The 16,190-nt window shown below is 40.8% G+C and overlaps 1 protein-coding gene across 2 annotated transcripts in view; it reads left to right on the top strand.

Annotated features, from left to right (window-relative positions):
* Positions 1-16,190, top strand: part of rpap1 (RNA polymerase II associated protein 1) — a 174,932-nt gene that overhangs the window by 66,779 nt on the left and 91,963 nt on the right. For both annotated transcript variants that reach the window (XM_063052697.1, XM_063052706.1), the window contains exon 10: positions 7,603-7,704. In XM_063052697.1, the coding sequence (XP_062908767.1) occupies positions 7,603-7,704 (102 nt within the window). The remainder of the gene's footprint in view (positions 1-7,602; positions 7,705-16,190) is intronic.

Below are 16,190 nucleotides of genomic sequence, written 5' to 3'. Positions count from 1 at the left end.
CCAGACAGTGATGCAGCCTGTCAAAATGCTCTCCACTGTACAATTATAGATGTTTTTGAGTGTATTCGTTGACATGCCAAATCTCCTCAAGCTCCTAATAAAGTATGAGGGGGAAAATTACAATGGCTGACTGCTAACCTGCACATCCTTGAGATGTGGGAAGAATCCGGAGCACCTGAGAGAAACCCTCGTGGTCACAGGAAAGGTGTACAAACTCCACAAAGCACCAGAGGTCAGGACAGAAGCTGAGGTGCTGGACTTGTGAAGCTATTGTATCATCCTGAAATCTCCACCTGAGGTATTTTAAATGATTATATTGTAGGTTTTGGTTGGGTAGCTGGTGAATTTTGGTGGTGGAGTTCAGAACAAGAATTTATATATTTTAAATAAGAGCCAGGTCATGCATAGGTAATGTCAGGAAGCACTTTTTTCTACAGCAAAGATGGTTAAAATCCAAGGGATTTCCCTTCTCTCTCCTCCCTCATGTAGCCAGTCAGCCAAAGTTAACACAGTTTTAGGGTCTGTTGTAAATTTCAAAACTGAGATCAATATATTTTATTTAGGAATGGGCTATTAGGCATAGATAAGTGAATGGAATTGCAGAATTCTTCTTTGCTGCAGTATGGGGGCTGTTCCACAATGGTATTGACTGGATCTTCTAATGTGTTAAACACAAATGCCTTTCTTTTCTCAAAGGCTGTTATACTCACCTGATATCTGGAGGGGAAGGTGTAAAATAATAGTATTTGAAGAATGGTAGAAAATGCTGCCCTTCCTGTATTATTTCAAGATGAAAATTCAGCCCACAACAGGACAAAATAACTCGTGTTTACAAATCACCACAGGACATTACGAACCATGCTCCAGCTGAGGAATTTCTTTAGAAGTAGTCATCATGTAGCATGCAGCAAAGAGGATGAAGTAGCAAGTGTTTGGGCACATCACCCTCACTCAGCAGGTTATCCATCCCACACCACATTGACTTTGAAATATATTGCTCTTCCTTTACCATCACTGAGACAAAATCCTGGATCTACTTCCCTAGCAGCACTGTGGGAACACTTCCATCGGAAGAACTGCAAGTAGATCAAGAAAAAGGCTCACCACCATCTCTCACTTAGAGTGTGAACAATGAATACTGGTCTTGCCAGTGAGGCAGAGGTCATGAACATAAATTTGAAAACTTTGAAACAGCTAATTTGTACTCTGCGAGGTTCCACTAACAGAACTCAAATATTCACGTCATCTGTTTTTGTGATGTTGGCGGAGACTATGAGAGGAAGGCCAATTCTGTCATTCTGTAAGATAATGGCTGTCCTGTACCTATCAACTTTGCTATGGAATTCCCATGTCCTCTGATATCTTGGGTCCCAAAATTCTATTAATCTCAGAACTGAATATATTTAAAATCTGCGCACCAACAAAGTGGAGAGTAATGCTTGATGGAAAGAAATTACTCTTCATATCAGTCTTACTCTTTATCCTGAGACTATATCAGACTCAGAATCAAGTTTATTATCAACCAGCAAGTGTTGTGAAACTTGTTAACTTAGCAGCAGCAGTCAATGCAATACATAATATAGAAGAAAAAAACAAAACAAAATAATAATATTAATAAATAAATAAGTATATGTATATTGAATAGATAAAAAATTGTACAAAAACCAGAAATAATATATATGTAAAAAGTAAGGTAGTGTCCAAGGGTTCAATGTCCATTTAGGAATCAGATGGCAGAGGGGAAGAAGCTGTTCCTGAATCACTGAGTGTGTGCCTTCAGCTTCTGTGCCTCCCACCTGATGATAACAGTGAGAAAAGGGCATGCCCTGGGTGCTGGAGGTCCTTAATAATGGATGCTGCCTTTCTGTGACCCCACTCCTTGAAGATGTCCTGGGTACTTTGTAGGCTACTACCCAAGATGGAGCTGACTAAATTTATAACCCTCTGCAGCTTCTTTCAGTCCTGTGCAATAGAACCCGCCCCACCACCACCAGACAGTGATGCAGCCTGTCAGACTGCTTTCCATGGTACATCTATAGAAGTTTTTGAGTTTATTTGTTGACATACCAAATCTCTTCAAACTCCTAATGAAGTATAGCCACTGTCTTGCCCCAACATTCCTAAAAATTACAAACGGACTTCCTTGCTCTGCGCCCTCTATAAACTCCATGAGAGACTCATACTGAAAGGAATATCCCCCTTAGTCGAAGATCTTCTAACACCAGACCAAGCCAGGGTCAGGCCAGGCCGCTCTTGCTGTGGTCAAGTCCTTAACCCAGTATATTGAGGATGGCTTTGAAATGCCACAAATTAGGCAGTATCTCGGGTAATGATGAGTTTGAGTACAGAGAGGAAATTAAGAACCTGGTGGCATGGTGTGAAGACAATAATCTATCCCTCAACGTCAGCAAGACGAAGGAATTGGTTGTTGACTTCAGAAGGAGTAGCGGACCGCACGACCCAATTTACATTGGTGGTGCGCAAGTGGAACAGGTCAAAAGCCTTAAGTTCCTCGGGGTCAATATCACAAATGACCTGACTTGGTCCAACCAAGCAGAGTTCACTGCCAAGAAGGCCCACCAGCGCCTTTACTTCCTGAGGAAACTAAAGAAATTTGGCCTATCCCCTAAAACCCTCACTAATTTTTCTAGATGCACCCTAGAAAGCATACTTCTAGGGTGCATCACAACCTGGTATGGAAGTTGTCTTGTCTAAGACCGAAAGAAGCTGCAGAAGATCGTGAACACGGCGCAACACATCACACAAACCAATCTTCCATCTGTGGACTCATTTTACACCGCACCCTGTCGGAGCAGTGCTGCCAGGATAATCAAGGACACGACCACCCAGCCAACACACTTTTCATCCCTCTTCCCTCCGGGAGTAGGCTCAGGAGCTTGAAGACTCGTACGGCCAGATTTGGGAACAGCTTCTTTCCAACTGTGATAAGACTGCTGAACGGATCCTGACCCGGATCTGGGCCGTACCCTCCAAATATCCGGACCTGCCTCTCGGTTTTTTTTTGCACTACCTTACTTACCATTTTTCTATTTTCTATTTATGATTTATAATTTAAATTTTTAATATTTACTATTTTTTACTATTTTTAATATTTAATATTTGTAATCCAGGGAGCGGGAAGCGCAGAATCAAATACCGTTGTGATGATTGTACGTTCTAGTATCAATTGTTTGGCGACAATAAAGTATAAAGTATTACAGAGGCAGTATTCATTGACTTAACAGTGGCATATGACAATATGAATCACAGAGGCCTTCTGCTGAAATTATCTAAAACGTTAAAGAATGAAACCACAATCAAAGTAATAAGAGGCCTCCTAGAAAATCACAGATTTTATGTAGAAATGAATGGAATTAAGAGTAGGTGGCGTCCACAAAAGAACGGACTACCACAGGGATCAGTCCTGGCACCTCTACTATTTAATGTTTACACAAATTACCGACCAACACACTTTTTTAACACCAGACATCCCACCTCTCCTGGAAGTTCCGGGAATCTCCCGCATATTGATAGCGGCTCCCTGATGCCCGCAAATTATATACAATATCCCAGAAATCGATTTTTTTGAGAGAGAGCAAGCGCGAGAGAGAGCGCGCATGCGCGCGCCATGGCAGTGTGTTCCAAAAAAAGAAAATATGAAACATACGTCACCCCGGACTACACTAAAGTGTACCCCTGCCTAATAGGGGTCAAAAATAATGACAGTGTTGCTCGCTGCACTGTTTGCAACAGTGACTTTTCTATTGCCCATGGTGGATTAAGACTGTAAAAGACATGTTGATGTGAGTTTAACAGGTGCCATCCATTCATTAGCATAGCTAACGTTATTTAAACTAGCTGGCTAGCTGCTAAGGAGCTACTCTATTTTGCATACATCCCATCTCACCCGGAAGTTCCAGGAGTCTCCCGCAAATTGATGGTGCTACCTCCCTGAAGTGAGTTTTTGCAGGGTGGGATGTCTGTAACACATACAGGTTTATCTATGCAGATGACCTATGCACAGCAACACAAGCTAACTCCTTCCAAGAAGTTGAAGTATGACGTACAGCAGTCCTCGAAGCAATGAAGCAGTATTATGAAAAGTGTTCTCTGAACCCAAATCCATCAAAAACTCAAGTGTGTGCATTCCACCTGAGGAGTGGAGAAGCAGCTCGGAAACTCAAGATCTTATGGTGTGGGAAGGAGCTCAAACACCATCCAACTCCAATTTACCTGGGCGTGACACTGGATAGGCCGCTCTCATTTGCCACCCACGTCCAAAATCTCAGAGGGGAAGTTGGCTCTCGCAATTCTCTCTTGAAAAAATTAGCAGGCACGAAATGGGGAGCTAATGCTCACACACTTAGATCAATTGTCCTAGCACTCTGCTGTGCACCTGCAGAATACTGGGCACCTGTGTGGGGCAGATCAGCCCATGCAAAGAAAATAGACCCGTTGCCTAACGAAGCCTGCCGAATAATCATGGGCACACTGCGCCCCACACCCACTAACATCATTTACAGACTTGCAGGCATTGCTCCCTCAGAGGTCCGAAGACACACTACAACAAAAATTGAAAAAGGTAAACAGAACTCGAATCCACAGCACCCTCTACACCATCATGTGCCAGTTTCCACCGCCTAAAATCAAGGAAAAGCTTTGCTACAGGGGGAGAACTACTGCACCTAACATCCCCCCGCAAACATACAGGATTGACCTCTGGTAACAAACAGAAGGCAGAACCCCACCAAACAATACAGTGCAAGACCCCACAGAAATGTTGCCAGACGGGGCACTGCTTGATAGACGGAAGTGGTGCACTCTCAACAGAGCGAGAGCAGGAGTTTGTAGGACGGGAGACAATATGGTGAAGTGGCGTTTAAAGACCAGCGAATCCTGTGAGTGTGGCGAAAGGGTGCAGAACATTGAACACGTTCTGCGCAACTGCCCACTCTCACCTGATTTAGCTGACACTGACCTGCTCATCATCAACCAAACAACACTAGGGTGGCTGGCTGTCTGGTGTGACAAGCTATAATGATTGTTTTGTGTTCTTTATAATTGCATTGATATGTTGGGACCAGGTTAGATCCTTAGGGATCTTGACACCCAGGAACTTGAAACTGCTCACTCTCTCCACTTCAGATCCCTCTATGAGGATTGGTACGTGTTCCTTCATCTTACCCTTCCTGAAGACCACAATCAGCTCTTTCGTCTTACTGATGTTGAATGCCAGTTTGTTGCTGCAACCCCACTCCACTAGTTGGCATATCTTGCTTCTTTTGCCCGCTCGTCACCACCTGAGATTTTACCAGCAATGGCTGTATCATCAGCAAATTTATAAATGGTATCTGAGCTGTGCGTAGCCACACAGTCATGTGTAGAGAGTAGAGCAGTGGGCTAAGCACATACCCTTGAGGTGCGCCAGTGTTGATCGTCAGTGAGGAAGATATGTTATCACCAATCCGCACAGATTGTGGTCTCCCGGTTCGGAAGTTGAGGATCCAATTGCAGAGGGAGGTACAGAGGCCCAGGTTCTGCAACTTCTCAATCAGGATTGTGAGAATGATGGTATTAAATGCTGAGCTATACTTGGTGAACAGCATCCTGACACAGGTGTTTGTGTTGGCCAGGTGGTGTAAAGCTGTGTGGAGAGCCATTGAGATTGCATCTGCCATTGACCTATTGTGTCGATAGGCAAATTGCAATGGGTCCAGGTCTTTGCTGAGGCAGGAGTTCAGTCTAGTCATGACCAACCTCTCAAAGCATTTCATCTATGGTGCTACATTCTCATGATAGAGGAGAACTTTGCTGTATCAACTGTAATGAAATTTTGTTTTATCAATGAGTGCTGTCTGGTCCCCTGTCAGTCTTTCTGGCGAGGTGCCCAACTCTGTTCAGGTTTCCCTGATAGGTTATAACTCTCGGTCCCAGAATAATCCTGGTAAAGATGTTCTTCAGTGATTCTGACAGTCTGGGCCGCACTGTGCCGTGAGTAAGCATGAACTCCTGGTGTGCCAAATACCACTGACACTGGAACTCAGTACAACCTAACCAGATGGTGATGAACAGATTTGTGTTCCTAATAAAAGAAAGTGCTCCATTTCCTGGCTTTGGATCCAACTCAGGCAAGCAGCTGGAGATGGGCACATGGGTATCTCCTTTTTGGTTGGGTGATTTGTATCATCTCATAGCAACGTAGGAAATGTCCCTCAAGCCCATCTGTCATCGGATGATTCATAACAACTCCAGCTACCTGTGTCCAAGCCTTTCAAGGCAGAAAATCCCAAAGAATTCTGTGCCTCTTTGTAAAGAAATCTCTCCTTATTTTAATTCTAAATGGATGACCCTTCACTTTAGATGGTATTTATCCATTCACTCTATAATTTTTAATCGCAGTTTCAAAACTTTCAATTAACACCCAATATTGTTCCCTCTAAGCTGAGTGGATGCATGGCCATGCAGTAACTGAAATGCTCGCGCGCACATAATTCAAAGTACATTTAGGGGCTGTGGACAATTCTGATTTGATGGAGACAGATGTGAGAAGCACAGAGGAACATCTGGAGAAATTTCTGAAATGCCCGGTTCGCTGCCGCTGCTACTGTACGATCGAGAATCTCCGGAGGGAAGGCCCCAAAATCCCCGGCTTTGCCTGCTGCTGGCGACCGAGGCTGAGGTCAAAGCGTTCAGATAGAGACGGTGCTCGGTACTCGGTGTCGGAGGGCTGATCAGAGCTTGAAGTTTTCGGACGACTCAGAGTCGGACTGTGGTCGGGCATGGCAGGGAGAGTTTTCTTCCTTTTCCCATCTGCGTGAGATGTGGGACTTTCGAGAGACTTTGAACTTTTTTACTGTGCCATGACCTGTTCTTCATCAAGTTATGGTATTGTTGCACTGTTGTAACTATATGTTATAATTATGTGGTTTTTGTTAGTTTTTCTGTCTTGGTCTGTCCTGTGTTTCTGTGATATCACACCGGAGGAATATTGTATCATTTCTTAATGCATGCATTACTAAATGCTAATAAAGGAGGATTGTGTGTCCTCATAATCTAATCTAATAATGTAATTTATTATCCAAATATGTAGACATGATACAATCTTGAGATTCGTCTCCTAGCAGGCAGCCACAAAACAAAGCAACGTACACAAAATGTTGGAGAAACTAAGCAGGTCAGGCAGCATCTGTGGAAGAAAATAGATAGTCAATGTTTCAGGCCGAGATTAATGTTGGCTTAGTCCAGATGTGCTGTTGATGATTGGTGTAGACTTGGTGAGCCAAAATGGTGCTTTGTGCACATCTCCTTGACTTTTGCCAGTTCCCTTTAATTAATGCCCTCTTGTTACTGAATTGTTTACCTTTTCTTGCCATGTACTCAGTTGAAACTTCAGTCAAGTCTCTCTTCTACTCCCATTGCTTTAAGGGGAACGATAGCAATATTTATGCTCTTGCTGCATTTGTAATTCTTAAGACTTCTGATGAATTATGAGAACAAAGCTAATCAAGTTGCTCGTTATTTGTTAAGAGGACAAATAGCAGGAGAGATTTATGGAGCACCAATGCAGTGATCATCTCTTAACAACTTATTTGTCTCTTTTAGGAAGCTGGTTATTCACTTCAAGAGCTCTTCCATTTATCTCGCAGTCAGATAATTCAGCAGCGAACTCTCGCCCTTCAGATGTTGTCACGAGTCATTCAAAAGGTGGGCTTGGCATGCTTCAAAATTATATTATGCAAAAAGGCCTGTCATTGTAGTTTATCAGATGGAGAATACTTAGGAGCTGTCATGTTAAGAACATAGAAATGAGAACAACAGTAGATCATGTTGCTTCATTAGCCTTTCTGCTGTTCATTGGGTAAAGTTCTACATTGGCTTCACTCCCTTGCCTGATTCTCTCTAATGCTTGTTCCATTTAGTTACCAAAAGTTTATTGATGTACATAGCAATCAACAAAATAAGAGAACTACCAATGTCAGAAATTTGAGGAGAAGCAGGTAATGTTGGGGATCTAAACCAGGCCAGGCCACAAATGTAGAGATAGATCAAAGTTAATGTTTCCAGTAAAAAGCTTTTCGTTTTGTACTTGGGGTTCCTGATGGTCGTCAAATGTCCAGTCAGAATACAAGATTTTTCTTCTACTTGCAATGCCCATTCAGCGCAGTAGAGTCAGCACTCTTAAGAAACTGGCATGCCGACATTTCTTGACTGTGATCAGATGACAGGTCATTGATCTGAAGCATCAACTCTGTATCCTTCTCCACTGTTACAGCTAATGCTTGACCTACTGAATACCCCCAGCCTTAGACGTTTAAGACAGGAAGTGTGAAAGATTCACGACCCTGACGAAAAAGTTTCCATGTATGTCCTGATTGGTTGTTCCCTTTACTTGGTATTGTGGCCCCTGGTGCTATCCCCCTAATTGAGCTTAAACTGCTCTTGGGATTTAAGGAAGAATTCAAAGGACTTCTCTGTGACCATCGGTCATTCTATTAAAGACCAGCGAGTTATTGGTCCCTTGTATTTGATTAACTCTTCGACAGTTCCTTGAACTCAGAACATAGTGATAGAGTGGTACAGCAGAGAAGCTGGCTCTGCAGTCCAACTTGTCCACCCTGACAAAGATACTGTATCTGTCTGAGCTAGTCTCACTTGTCCGTGTTTGGCTCATATCCCTCTTGGCTTTTCTATGTATGTGTCTGAATGTCTTTCAAACAGTGTTATTGTATCCACCTCTACAGGTTCTTCTCGCAGCTGGTTTGATGTACCTATCACCCTCTATGTGGAAAATTCTTCGCAGGTCCCTTTAAAATCACTCCCCTCTCATTTTAAATCTGTGTCCTCTCGCTTTAGACTCTCCTACCCTGAGTAAAGGACTATGATCATTCATTTATCCGCGCCCCTTATGATTTTATATAGTTTTGTAAAGTCAGCCCTTTGCCTCCTCTCTCTAGGAGAAGAAGTTCTAGTGTATCATGCCTCTCCTCTGCAGTTCTGATAATATCATTGTGAAGCTTTTCTGCGCACTCTCCAGCTTAATGCTATCCTTCCGATAACTGGGCAACTAGAACTCCAAGTGCGGCCTAACCAACATTTTATACGGCTAGTAAATCTGTTATTTCTCTCTCTAAGGCAAGTAGATCTTTCCTTACATAAAGAGACCAAAACTGAACATCATACTGAAGCATTTGTCTCACTGAAACCCTCTTTTGGAGTACTGAGTCATCCTTCCTTCCATATTGACATCTCCTTTGAGTAAAGGTAACTGTCACTTGCCATCCCAATCTCTTGCTGTCTGTCTATTAATTTTCTTGTACCTGTATCCCTGAATTTATGTAAATTTCAATTAACTTCCTATGGAAGTTAATAATATCACACTTAACATGACTTCCCCAATATATTTAACTCCAGAAAGATTATATTCTATCTTTCCTCCTTCTGACCAATTCATTTGTGTTCTTTGCATTCTTCTTGACCTTCTAATTTGAATATATTACTCTGGATTGCCTCCCTCAATGTGAATTGTAAGGACCTAAAGCCCAAGTACTAGTCCTTGCAGTTCTCCAATAAACTAGCTGCTTATTCCTGCTCCCTGTTTTCTGTTCTCAAGTTTTGCGACTAAGTTATCCCCAACTCCGTGAGCTCTGTGTGCAATTTTGGGTAATAGGCTTTGTTGTCTGCGTAATGACAATCATAAGTCCAAATATCCATGTGCATTAGTTGTTCATTGCTCATTCTGCAAGTTACATCTTCATGCAAATTCTAACTCATATACTGAATGTCATTTTCCTTTCACAAATATGTGTGACCCAGCTCAAACGTTCTATAATTTTCCAAAGCCCTTTTACTATTTCCATAATACTAAATGTGAGTAATATTTCCATTAGATGTCAGGATAAATTATCTGTATTTTTTTTTCGCTTTATTGAATGATGCATTAAACCTGCTTCCTCCCATTCCATTGGGACTGTTCAAACAAGAATGCCAGAAGATCCAGACATGTATGTTTACTATTTCAGCATCTATCTTTGTTACCCTTGGACATTGACCATCAGGTCTAGGGTATTTGCCATATTTAATCATTTACTTGACTTTTTAAAAATATTGAATAGCAAGCTCTTCATCCTTTGACTGTTAACTTCCTCCTCAGTTCAGGAATATTAGGAATGGACAAATTCTGCCAGTGCCAGCAACATTCATATCTCACAAATGAATAAAAAAAATACTACTGGAAAGATCTGCTAGCACATGAAAGAGTTTTCAGAATGTTAAGGAGGGCTGGGCAACTATAATTATGAGGAGGGATACATATATAGATATATAGAGTGGTGGTTGGTGGCGCTGGCTGTGAATGGTGTGGGGATGTTGGGAAATAATGTAGGTTCAGGTGGGGGAGGATCTGGAAAAGGAACTGGAAATGGAGGGTTTGGGAGAGTGCAGGTTGGCAGGAGGAGTTTGGAGTGAAGTTGAATCTAGATCTGGAAAACGGAAAAAGAAATATAATATTGGAGAAGTTTCTAGTGATGGAGAGGAAGGCGGGATTTTTTGAAAAGAAGAAGGAAGACTTTAAGGTTTTGTTTAAATTTGACCCGGAACAGTGTTCTTCCATCGATCCCATTAAATTAACCAGAGAGTTGAATAGATTGTGCTTGTACTTCTGGAGGAGGGAATATGTTATCGCTTGTAAGGATAAAGAAACAATGTGAGAAGTTATTAAGTTTGAAGACTTTGCTGGGCGAAAAGCTCGTATCCATGTTGCCTAATGAAAATGGAGGTATTAAGGGTGTTATAATAGGTGTTCTGGTAGAGATTTTGATAGAAGAGGTTAATCTCATTTATTGGGAGGCAAAGTTAGGGAGGTAAAGAGATTACAAATAGGTAGAAATAGGGAAAGGATGGATAGTTTATGTGTATTGATATATTTTGATGAGGTGAAGCTCCCTGATAAAGTTAGTTTGGAGTATGTTAGTTAGAATGCATGAGCTTATAGTATGGTACGAAACGTAAGTATGAAGATTTTTGGAGAAGGCATAAAGTTTAACTGTTATAATTGTGGAGAAGAACATAGTGCAGGTTATAAAGGATGTGAAGTGCTTAAGAAGGCAGCTGAAGTTCAAGGGATTAAAGTACAGTTAGGTGTGTCCTATGCAGAGGGTGGTCAAAAGTTAAACCGAATGTTGATGAAGTATTACCAGACTTCAAAGTCAGTGTATATATGTCAGCATCACAGTTCAAAGGTTCAAAGGTTCAATTTAACGTCAGAGAAATGTATACAATATACATCCTGAAATGCTTTTTCTTCTCAAAACATCCACGAAAACTGAGAAGTGCCCCAAAGAATGAACGACGGTTAAAAATGTGAACCCCAAAGTCCCCACCTGCTTCCCCTCCCGGGCGTAAGCGGCAGTGAGCAATAATCCCCCCTCCCCACGCCAGCAGAACAAAAAGCACACCTGCAACCGAACACAAGTGTGAGCTAGGCAATAGCAAAGACACAGACCTTGCAGTTACCCCAAAGACTATCGCAATTCATCCAGCATTCGGCAACCCACAGGTTCTGTCTCCCTAATAAGAGAGAGGGAGGTGTCCCCCATTTTCACAGCGAGCAGGAGATGTAACAACAACCCACTGGTTTATGATGTTTAAAAAGTCCATTTTGTTGCTTTTTACAAGCTCTGTGCCTGAAAATTGCAAAGATCTCGGGTCTTCGGGCCCACAGCAGAAGATTTTCCGGCCTCCCCGACGACACTTGAGTCTCCTGCCATGACACCGACCCTCAATCCGCCCATCTCCAGATCCCCGAGATCTTAGGCTTCCAAACACTAGGCCGCTTCTCAGGCCGATCCCTTGGCGTGCTGAACATTGGTCAGTCCTGAAACCCTGAGAATTGGTCCCATTCCTGCAAAGAACCGAGGTCAGCATGTAACTTCAGGTCAGGGTCTTCAAAAGAACCCTGAAAGGGAAAAAAATTAAAGATGGAAATAGAGCTGTTTCCGAAGACACAAGCAAAGGAGTCGCTGTTTAGCGCCATCTTAACTCTGTCTGCGTCTCCGTTCTGTTGCTAAAGGTGCTTTCCAAGTTGATAAATTGAAGTTTGTGATGTTTATAACTGATGCGGTGAATTGGACTGCTCAGACGTCTAGTGGTACTGAGAAAATTAAAATTATTGTGAAAGCTGCTGAAAAGTATCTTGGTATAACTATTGGTGTTATGTGGGAAGCTGTTAATGAGGCTCTGATGGGTGGGTATCTGTATTTCAATCTCCTTGTGAAAGTACATAATGGCATAAGAATATTGCAGTGGAATGCACGAAGCCTAATTTCTAATGGTCAAGACTTTAAGAAGTTTATTTCTGATTTGTCAAATCCTCCTGATGTTATATGTATTCAGGAAACCTGATTGTTACCACATTTAAGTTTTTTTTTGCAGGATTATATTGTAATTAGGTGCGATAGATTAGTTGGTTGAGGAGGTGGTATTGCCAGTTTTATAAGGAAAAGATGGGACATAGAGATGAGGACGTGAATGAAACATATAAGGCATTTGTAGTAGAAATATTTGATTCATCAGGTAGGGGTATTAAAGTGGTTAATTTTTACAACTCTTATAGAAAGCTTCCAACTGATTGGTAGAAAGTATATGTAGCTCTAGCTCACTATGGATTGTATGGTGTGGGGATTTTAACTGATATAGTTCACTGTGGGGTTGTTCGCAGAATGATGGTAATGGTTTGATTGTAAAAGAATTTTTAGATATTTCCCATCTTGAGTGTCTTAATGATCGGAGGAGTACAGGATTTAATTTCATAATAGTTCTGAAACTGTTATAAATTTAACTTTAGTTTCAAACATTCTGGCTGGAGTGAGTGTGTGGGATGTTATGAGTGATGAAACATTGGGGAATGATTATCTTCCTACATTTATAAGCTTGGGTTTGGATTTATATAGGGGATAGGAGGCCACTTTTAGGAGTGGATTTTGGCAAAGCAAATTGAGAGGAGTTTAATCTTTTATGTGATGAACGTCTGTCAGGACTGAATGTTGAGGATGATGTGAATTTTTGTAATGAAAGGTTATGTCACATTATTCACTGTGCTGGAAGTGATTCCTATTAAAAAGGGCATTAATACTGAAAGGCTATACCATGGTGGACTGAGGAGTGTGCAGAGGCAATCAGGGAGAGAAATATAGTGTTTAGGAAAGTTACGAAGTATCACTCTCCATGTGACCTTATTAAGTATAAATGGGCACAGGCCGTGCTGAGGAAAGTGGTGAAGATTGTGAAAAAGGGTTACTGTAGGGCATATTGTGATAGTATTGGAAGGGATATTGAACTTGGAGATGTTTGGGGAATGACTAAGAAAATGGTGATGATTCATAGGGGTAATAACCTTCTAGTATTGATTAAAAAAGATCATATGATTGTTACTGAAATAGAGAAGGTTGAGTTACTGGCTAGGTCATTTGCTGCAATTCATAATCAAGATAATTTAAGTGAAGAGGTTAAACAATGTAGGGATAAGGTTTTAACTGAATACCCTGATGTGTTGAAAGCCAGCTGTAGCAATGATAGTATTAGTGATGTAGAGTTTTCTTTCTGTGAATTTAAGAAGGCTGTTCAGAGTGCAGGTCAGACATCTCCTGGAAAGGATCATGTTATTGTGTGTTTAAACACATGACTGACAACTCTTGAGATAATATTAAAATTTTTAAATCATATTTGGAGGTTAGGCCATCTTTCCTACTCCTGGAAAATGGTTGTAGTAGTGCCTATTCTGGGAAACCCCCGTCAGGTCCTTCTAATTATAGACCAATATCATTAACATCCCATTTATGTAAATTTATGGAATGTATGGTGATAGAGCTTTTGAATTATATTTTGGAAAAGAGATGTGATATAGCTTTTTGTCAGAGCAGATTTCGGAAAGGTAGAATGACATTGGATTCAGCTTTATGTTTGGAAGATGATATTAAGAAAGTACAGGTAAATAAAGAATTTGTAATAGCAATATTTTTTGCCTTTTTGCTAAAAAGCATATGATATGTTATGGAAGGAAGGTCTTTTGGTTAAATTATGGAAATTAGCAGTGAGAGAAAGGCTATATAATTTTTTTCTGTGTTGTTTTATTTGGACGATCCAGGCAGCTAAGGGTAGGTAAGGTATATTTGAGTTTCTATGAGATAGAGAATGGGACCCCACAAGGCAGTATTTGTAGCCCTTTATTATTTAATATTATGATTAATGATATTTTCTCTGAGATAGGTACTGTGATGGGTAGGTCACATTTTGCAGATGATGGAGCTTTATGGATTAGAGGTAGGAGTTTCAATTTAACTGTATATAGGATACAACTAGAGATTAATGAGGTCGAACATTGCAAAAATAGATGAGGATTTCAGTAGCTAAAATACAAGTTACGTGTTTTACAAAGAGGATTAAGAGACCTGCACTTGATTTGAAATGATATGGCCAAAATCTTGAAGAAGTGTCTATGGTAAGATTTCTAGGCATATGGATGGATAATAAGCTGACATGGAAGACCATAACAGTAAAATAATCGATAAATGCAAAGGAGAATTAAATATCCGCAGGTGTCTATGTGGGTATTCTTAGGGTGTTACTCAAAAATCTCTGTTTAATTAGATATTTGTTTAATTAGATCTGTGCTTGATTATGGCTGTGTAGCTAATGGGATCAGCTTCATCTTCAAGTTTAAAATGTCTGGAGATGATACGAGCACAGGCTTTAAGTCTATTGTGGTGTGGTAAGGCCATCTCTTGTTATGGCTTTACTGGTTGAAATGGGACAATTTATCGGTACGGTTGCAGAGGTTGAAGCTGATGTTAACAAACTGGATTAATCTGAGGGGGCAGAGAAATGATCACCCTGTTAAAAGTGTGTTGGAGGATTGTCGGGAAAAACGTTCTTAGTTTTGGGTGGCTGGACTCTTATCATGCTTGAGTTTGCTGGATATTGCCATATGTCCCATTGTAGCTTTCTCAGTAACCTCACCTTGTTTTTCTTTCCAACAACTTTAGTTGATTTTTGGTTACATGATTTAATGAATATGCCTGAGAATCTGGTGAACGCAGCAGGCCAGGCAGCACGTCTTCCTACAGATGCTGCCTGGCCTGCTGCGTTCACCAGCAACTTTGATGTGTGTTGCTTGAATTTCCAGCATCTGCAGAATTCCTGTTGTTTGCCTGAGAATCTGTTGGTTTATCAATATCTTAAGGAAAATTATTATGATATGTTAACAATTTTTATTGATGGATCAAAAGATAATTTAACTGGGAAGTTGGTGTGGCTGTTTTTGTATCTGAATTACAGGTAACAATAAAGAAATGTCTTACTAACCATTTATCAGTATATACAGCAGAATTGTTTGCCATCATTTTAGGCTTACAGTCAGTGGAGGAAATTTGTCCATGCAAAGTTGTAATTTGTCCAGATTCTTTTTTGGTTTTGATTAGTCTTAAACAGGTTATTCTAGCAATAGGTCAGATTTACTACTGGCAGCTCTTCAAACTATTTCATATTCAAAGTATTGGTTTACATATCTGCTTCTTGTGGGTCCCTTGACATAGAGGTGTTTAGGGTAATGAGTGGGTTGATTGTTTAGCTAAGAAAGCTGTTAAAAGTTCAACTGTAGATATAGACCTTCCACTCAGCAAATCAGAAGCTAAGGGGGTGGTGGGGTTAAGAATTAGAGGCTTATGGCAGGACCTGTGGGATCGTGAGCATAAGGGGGAGACCCCTTTACAGAATGTATAAAACTGTTGGATTGATGGGAGAAGGGTGTAAGACAAGAAGGGAAGGAATTATATTGACGACTTAGAATTGGACATACTATGCTTAATTATTTCTTGTACCTTGTTGGAAAACATCACTCTGGGGTGTGTAGGTTTTGTCATTATGAAACGGGTGAATTCATTCTATTACAATGTGAAGCATTCAAAGAAATCAAATGCAGGCTTCACTACTATCTTTGGTGGTTGATAGTTTTCATTCAAAAATTTTACTTTTATGGAAGTGACTAATTTCATTCACATTATTGTCTTTCATTATTTGCAATCTATTGGGCTTTCTGAGGTCATTTAGTTTTCATTTAATAAAGAGCCAGTAGGAGTTTTATTTACCAACTGTCTGCACCGCACTCCAGTCCAGTTGGTAGTGGTAATGTACCTTTA

The sequence above is a fragment of the Mobula hypostoma genome, chromosome 1 (genome assembly GCF_963921235.1).
Source record: "Mobula hypostoma chromosome 1, sMobHyp1.1, whole genome shotgun sequence".
Classification (NCBI taxonomy): domain Eukaryota; kingdom Metazoa; phylum Chordata; class Chondrichthyes; order Myliobatiformes; family Myliobatidae; genus Mobula; species Mobula hypostoma.
This window is presented reverse-complemented; position numbering and strand designations above follow the sequence as displayed.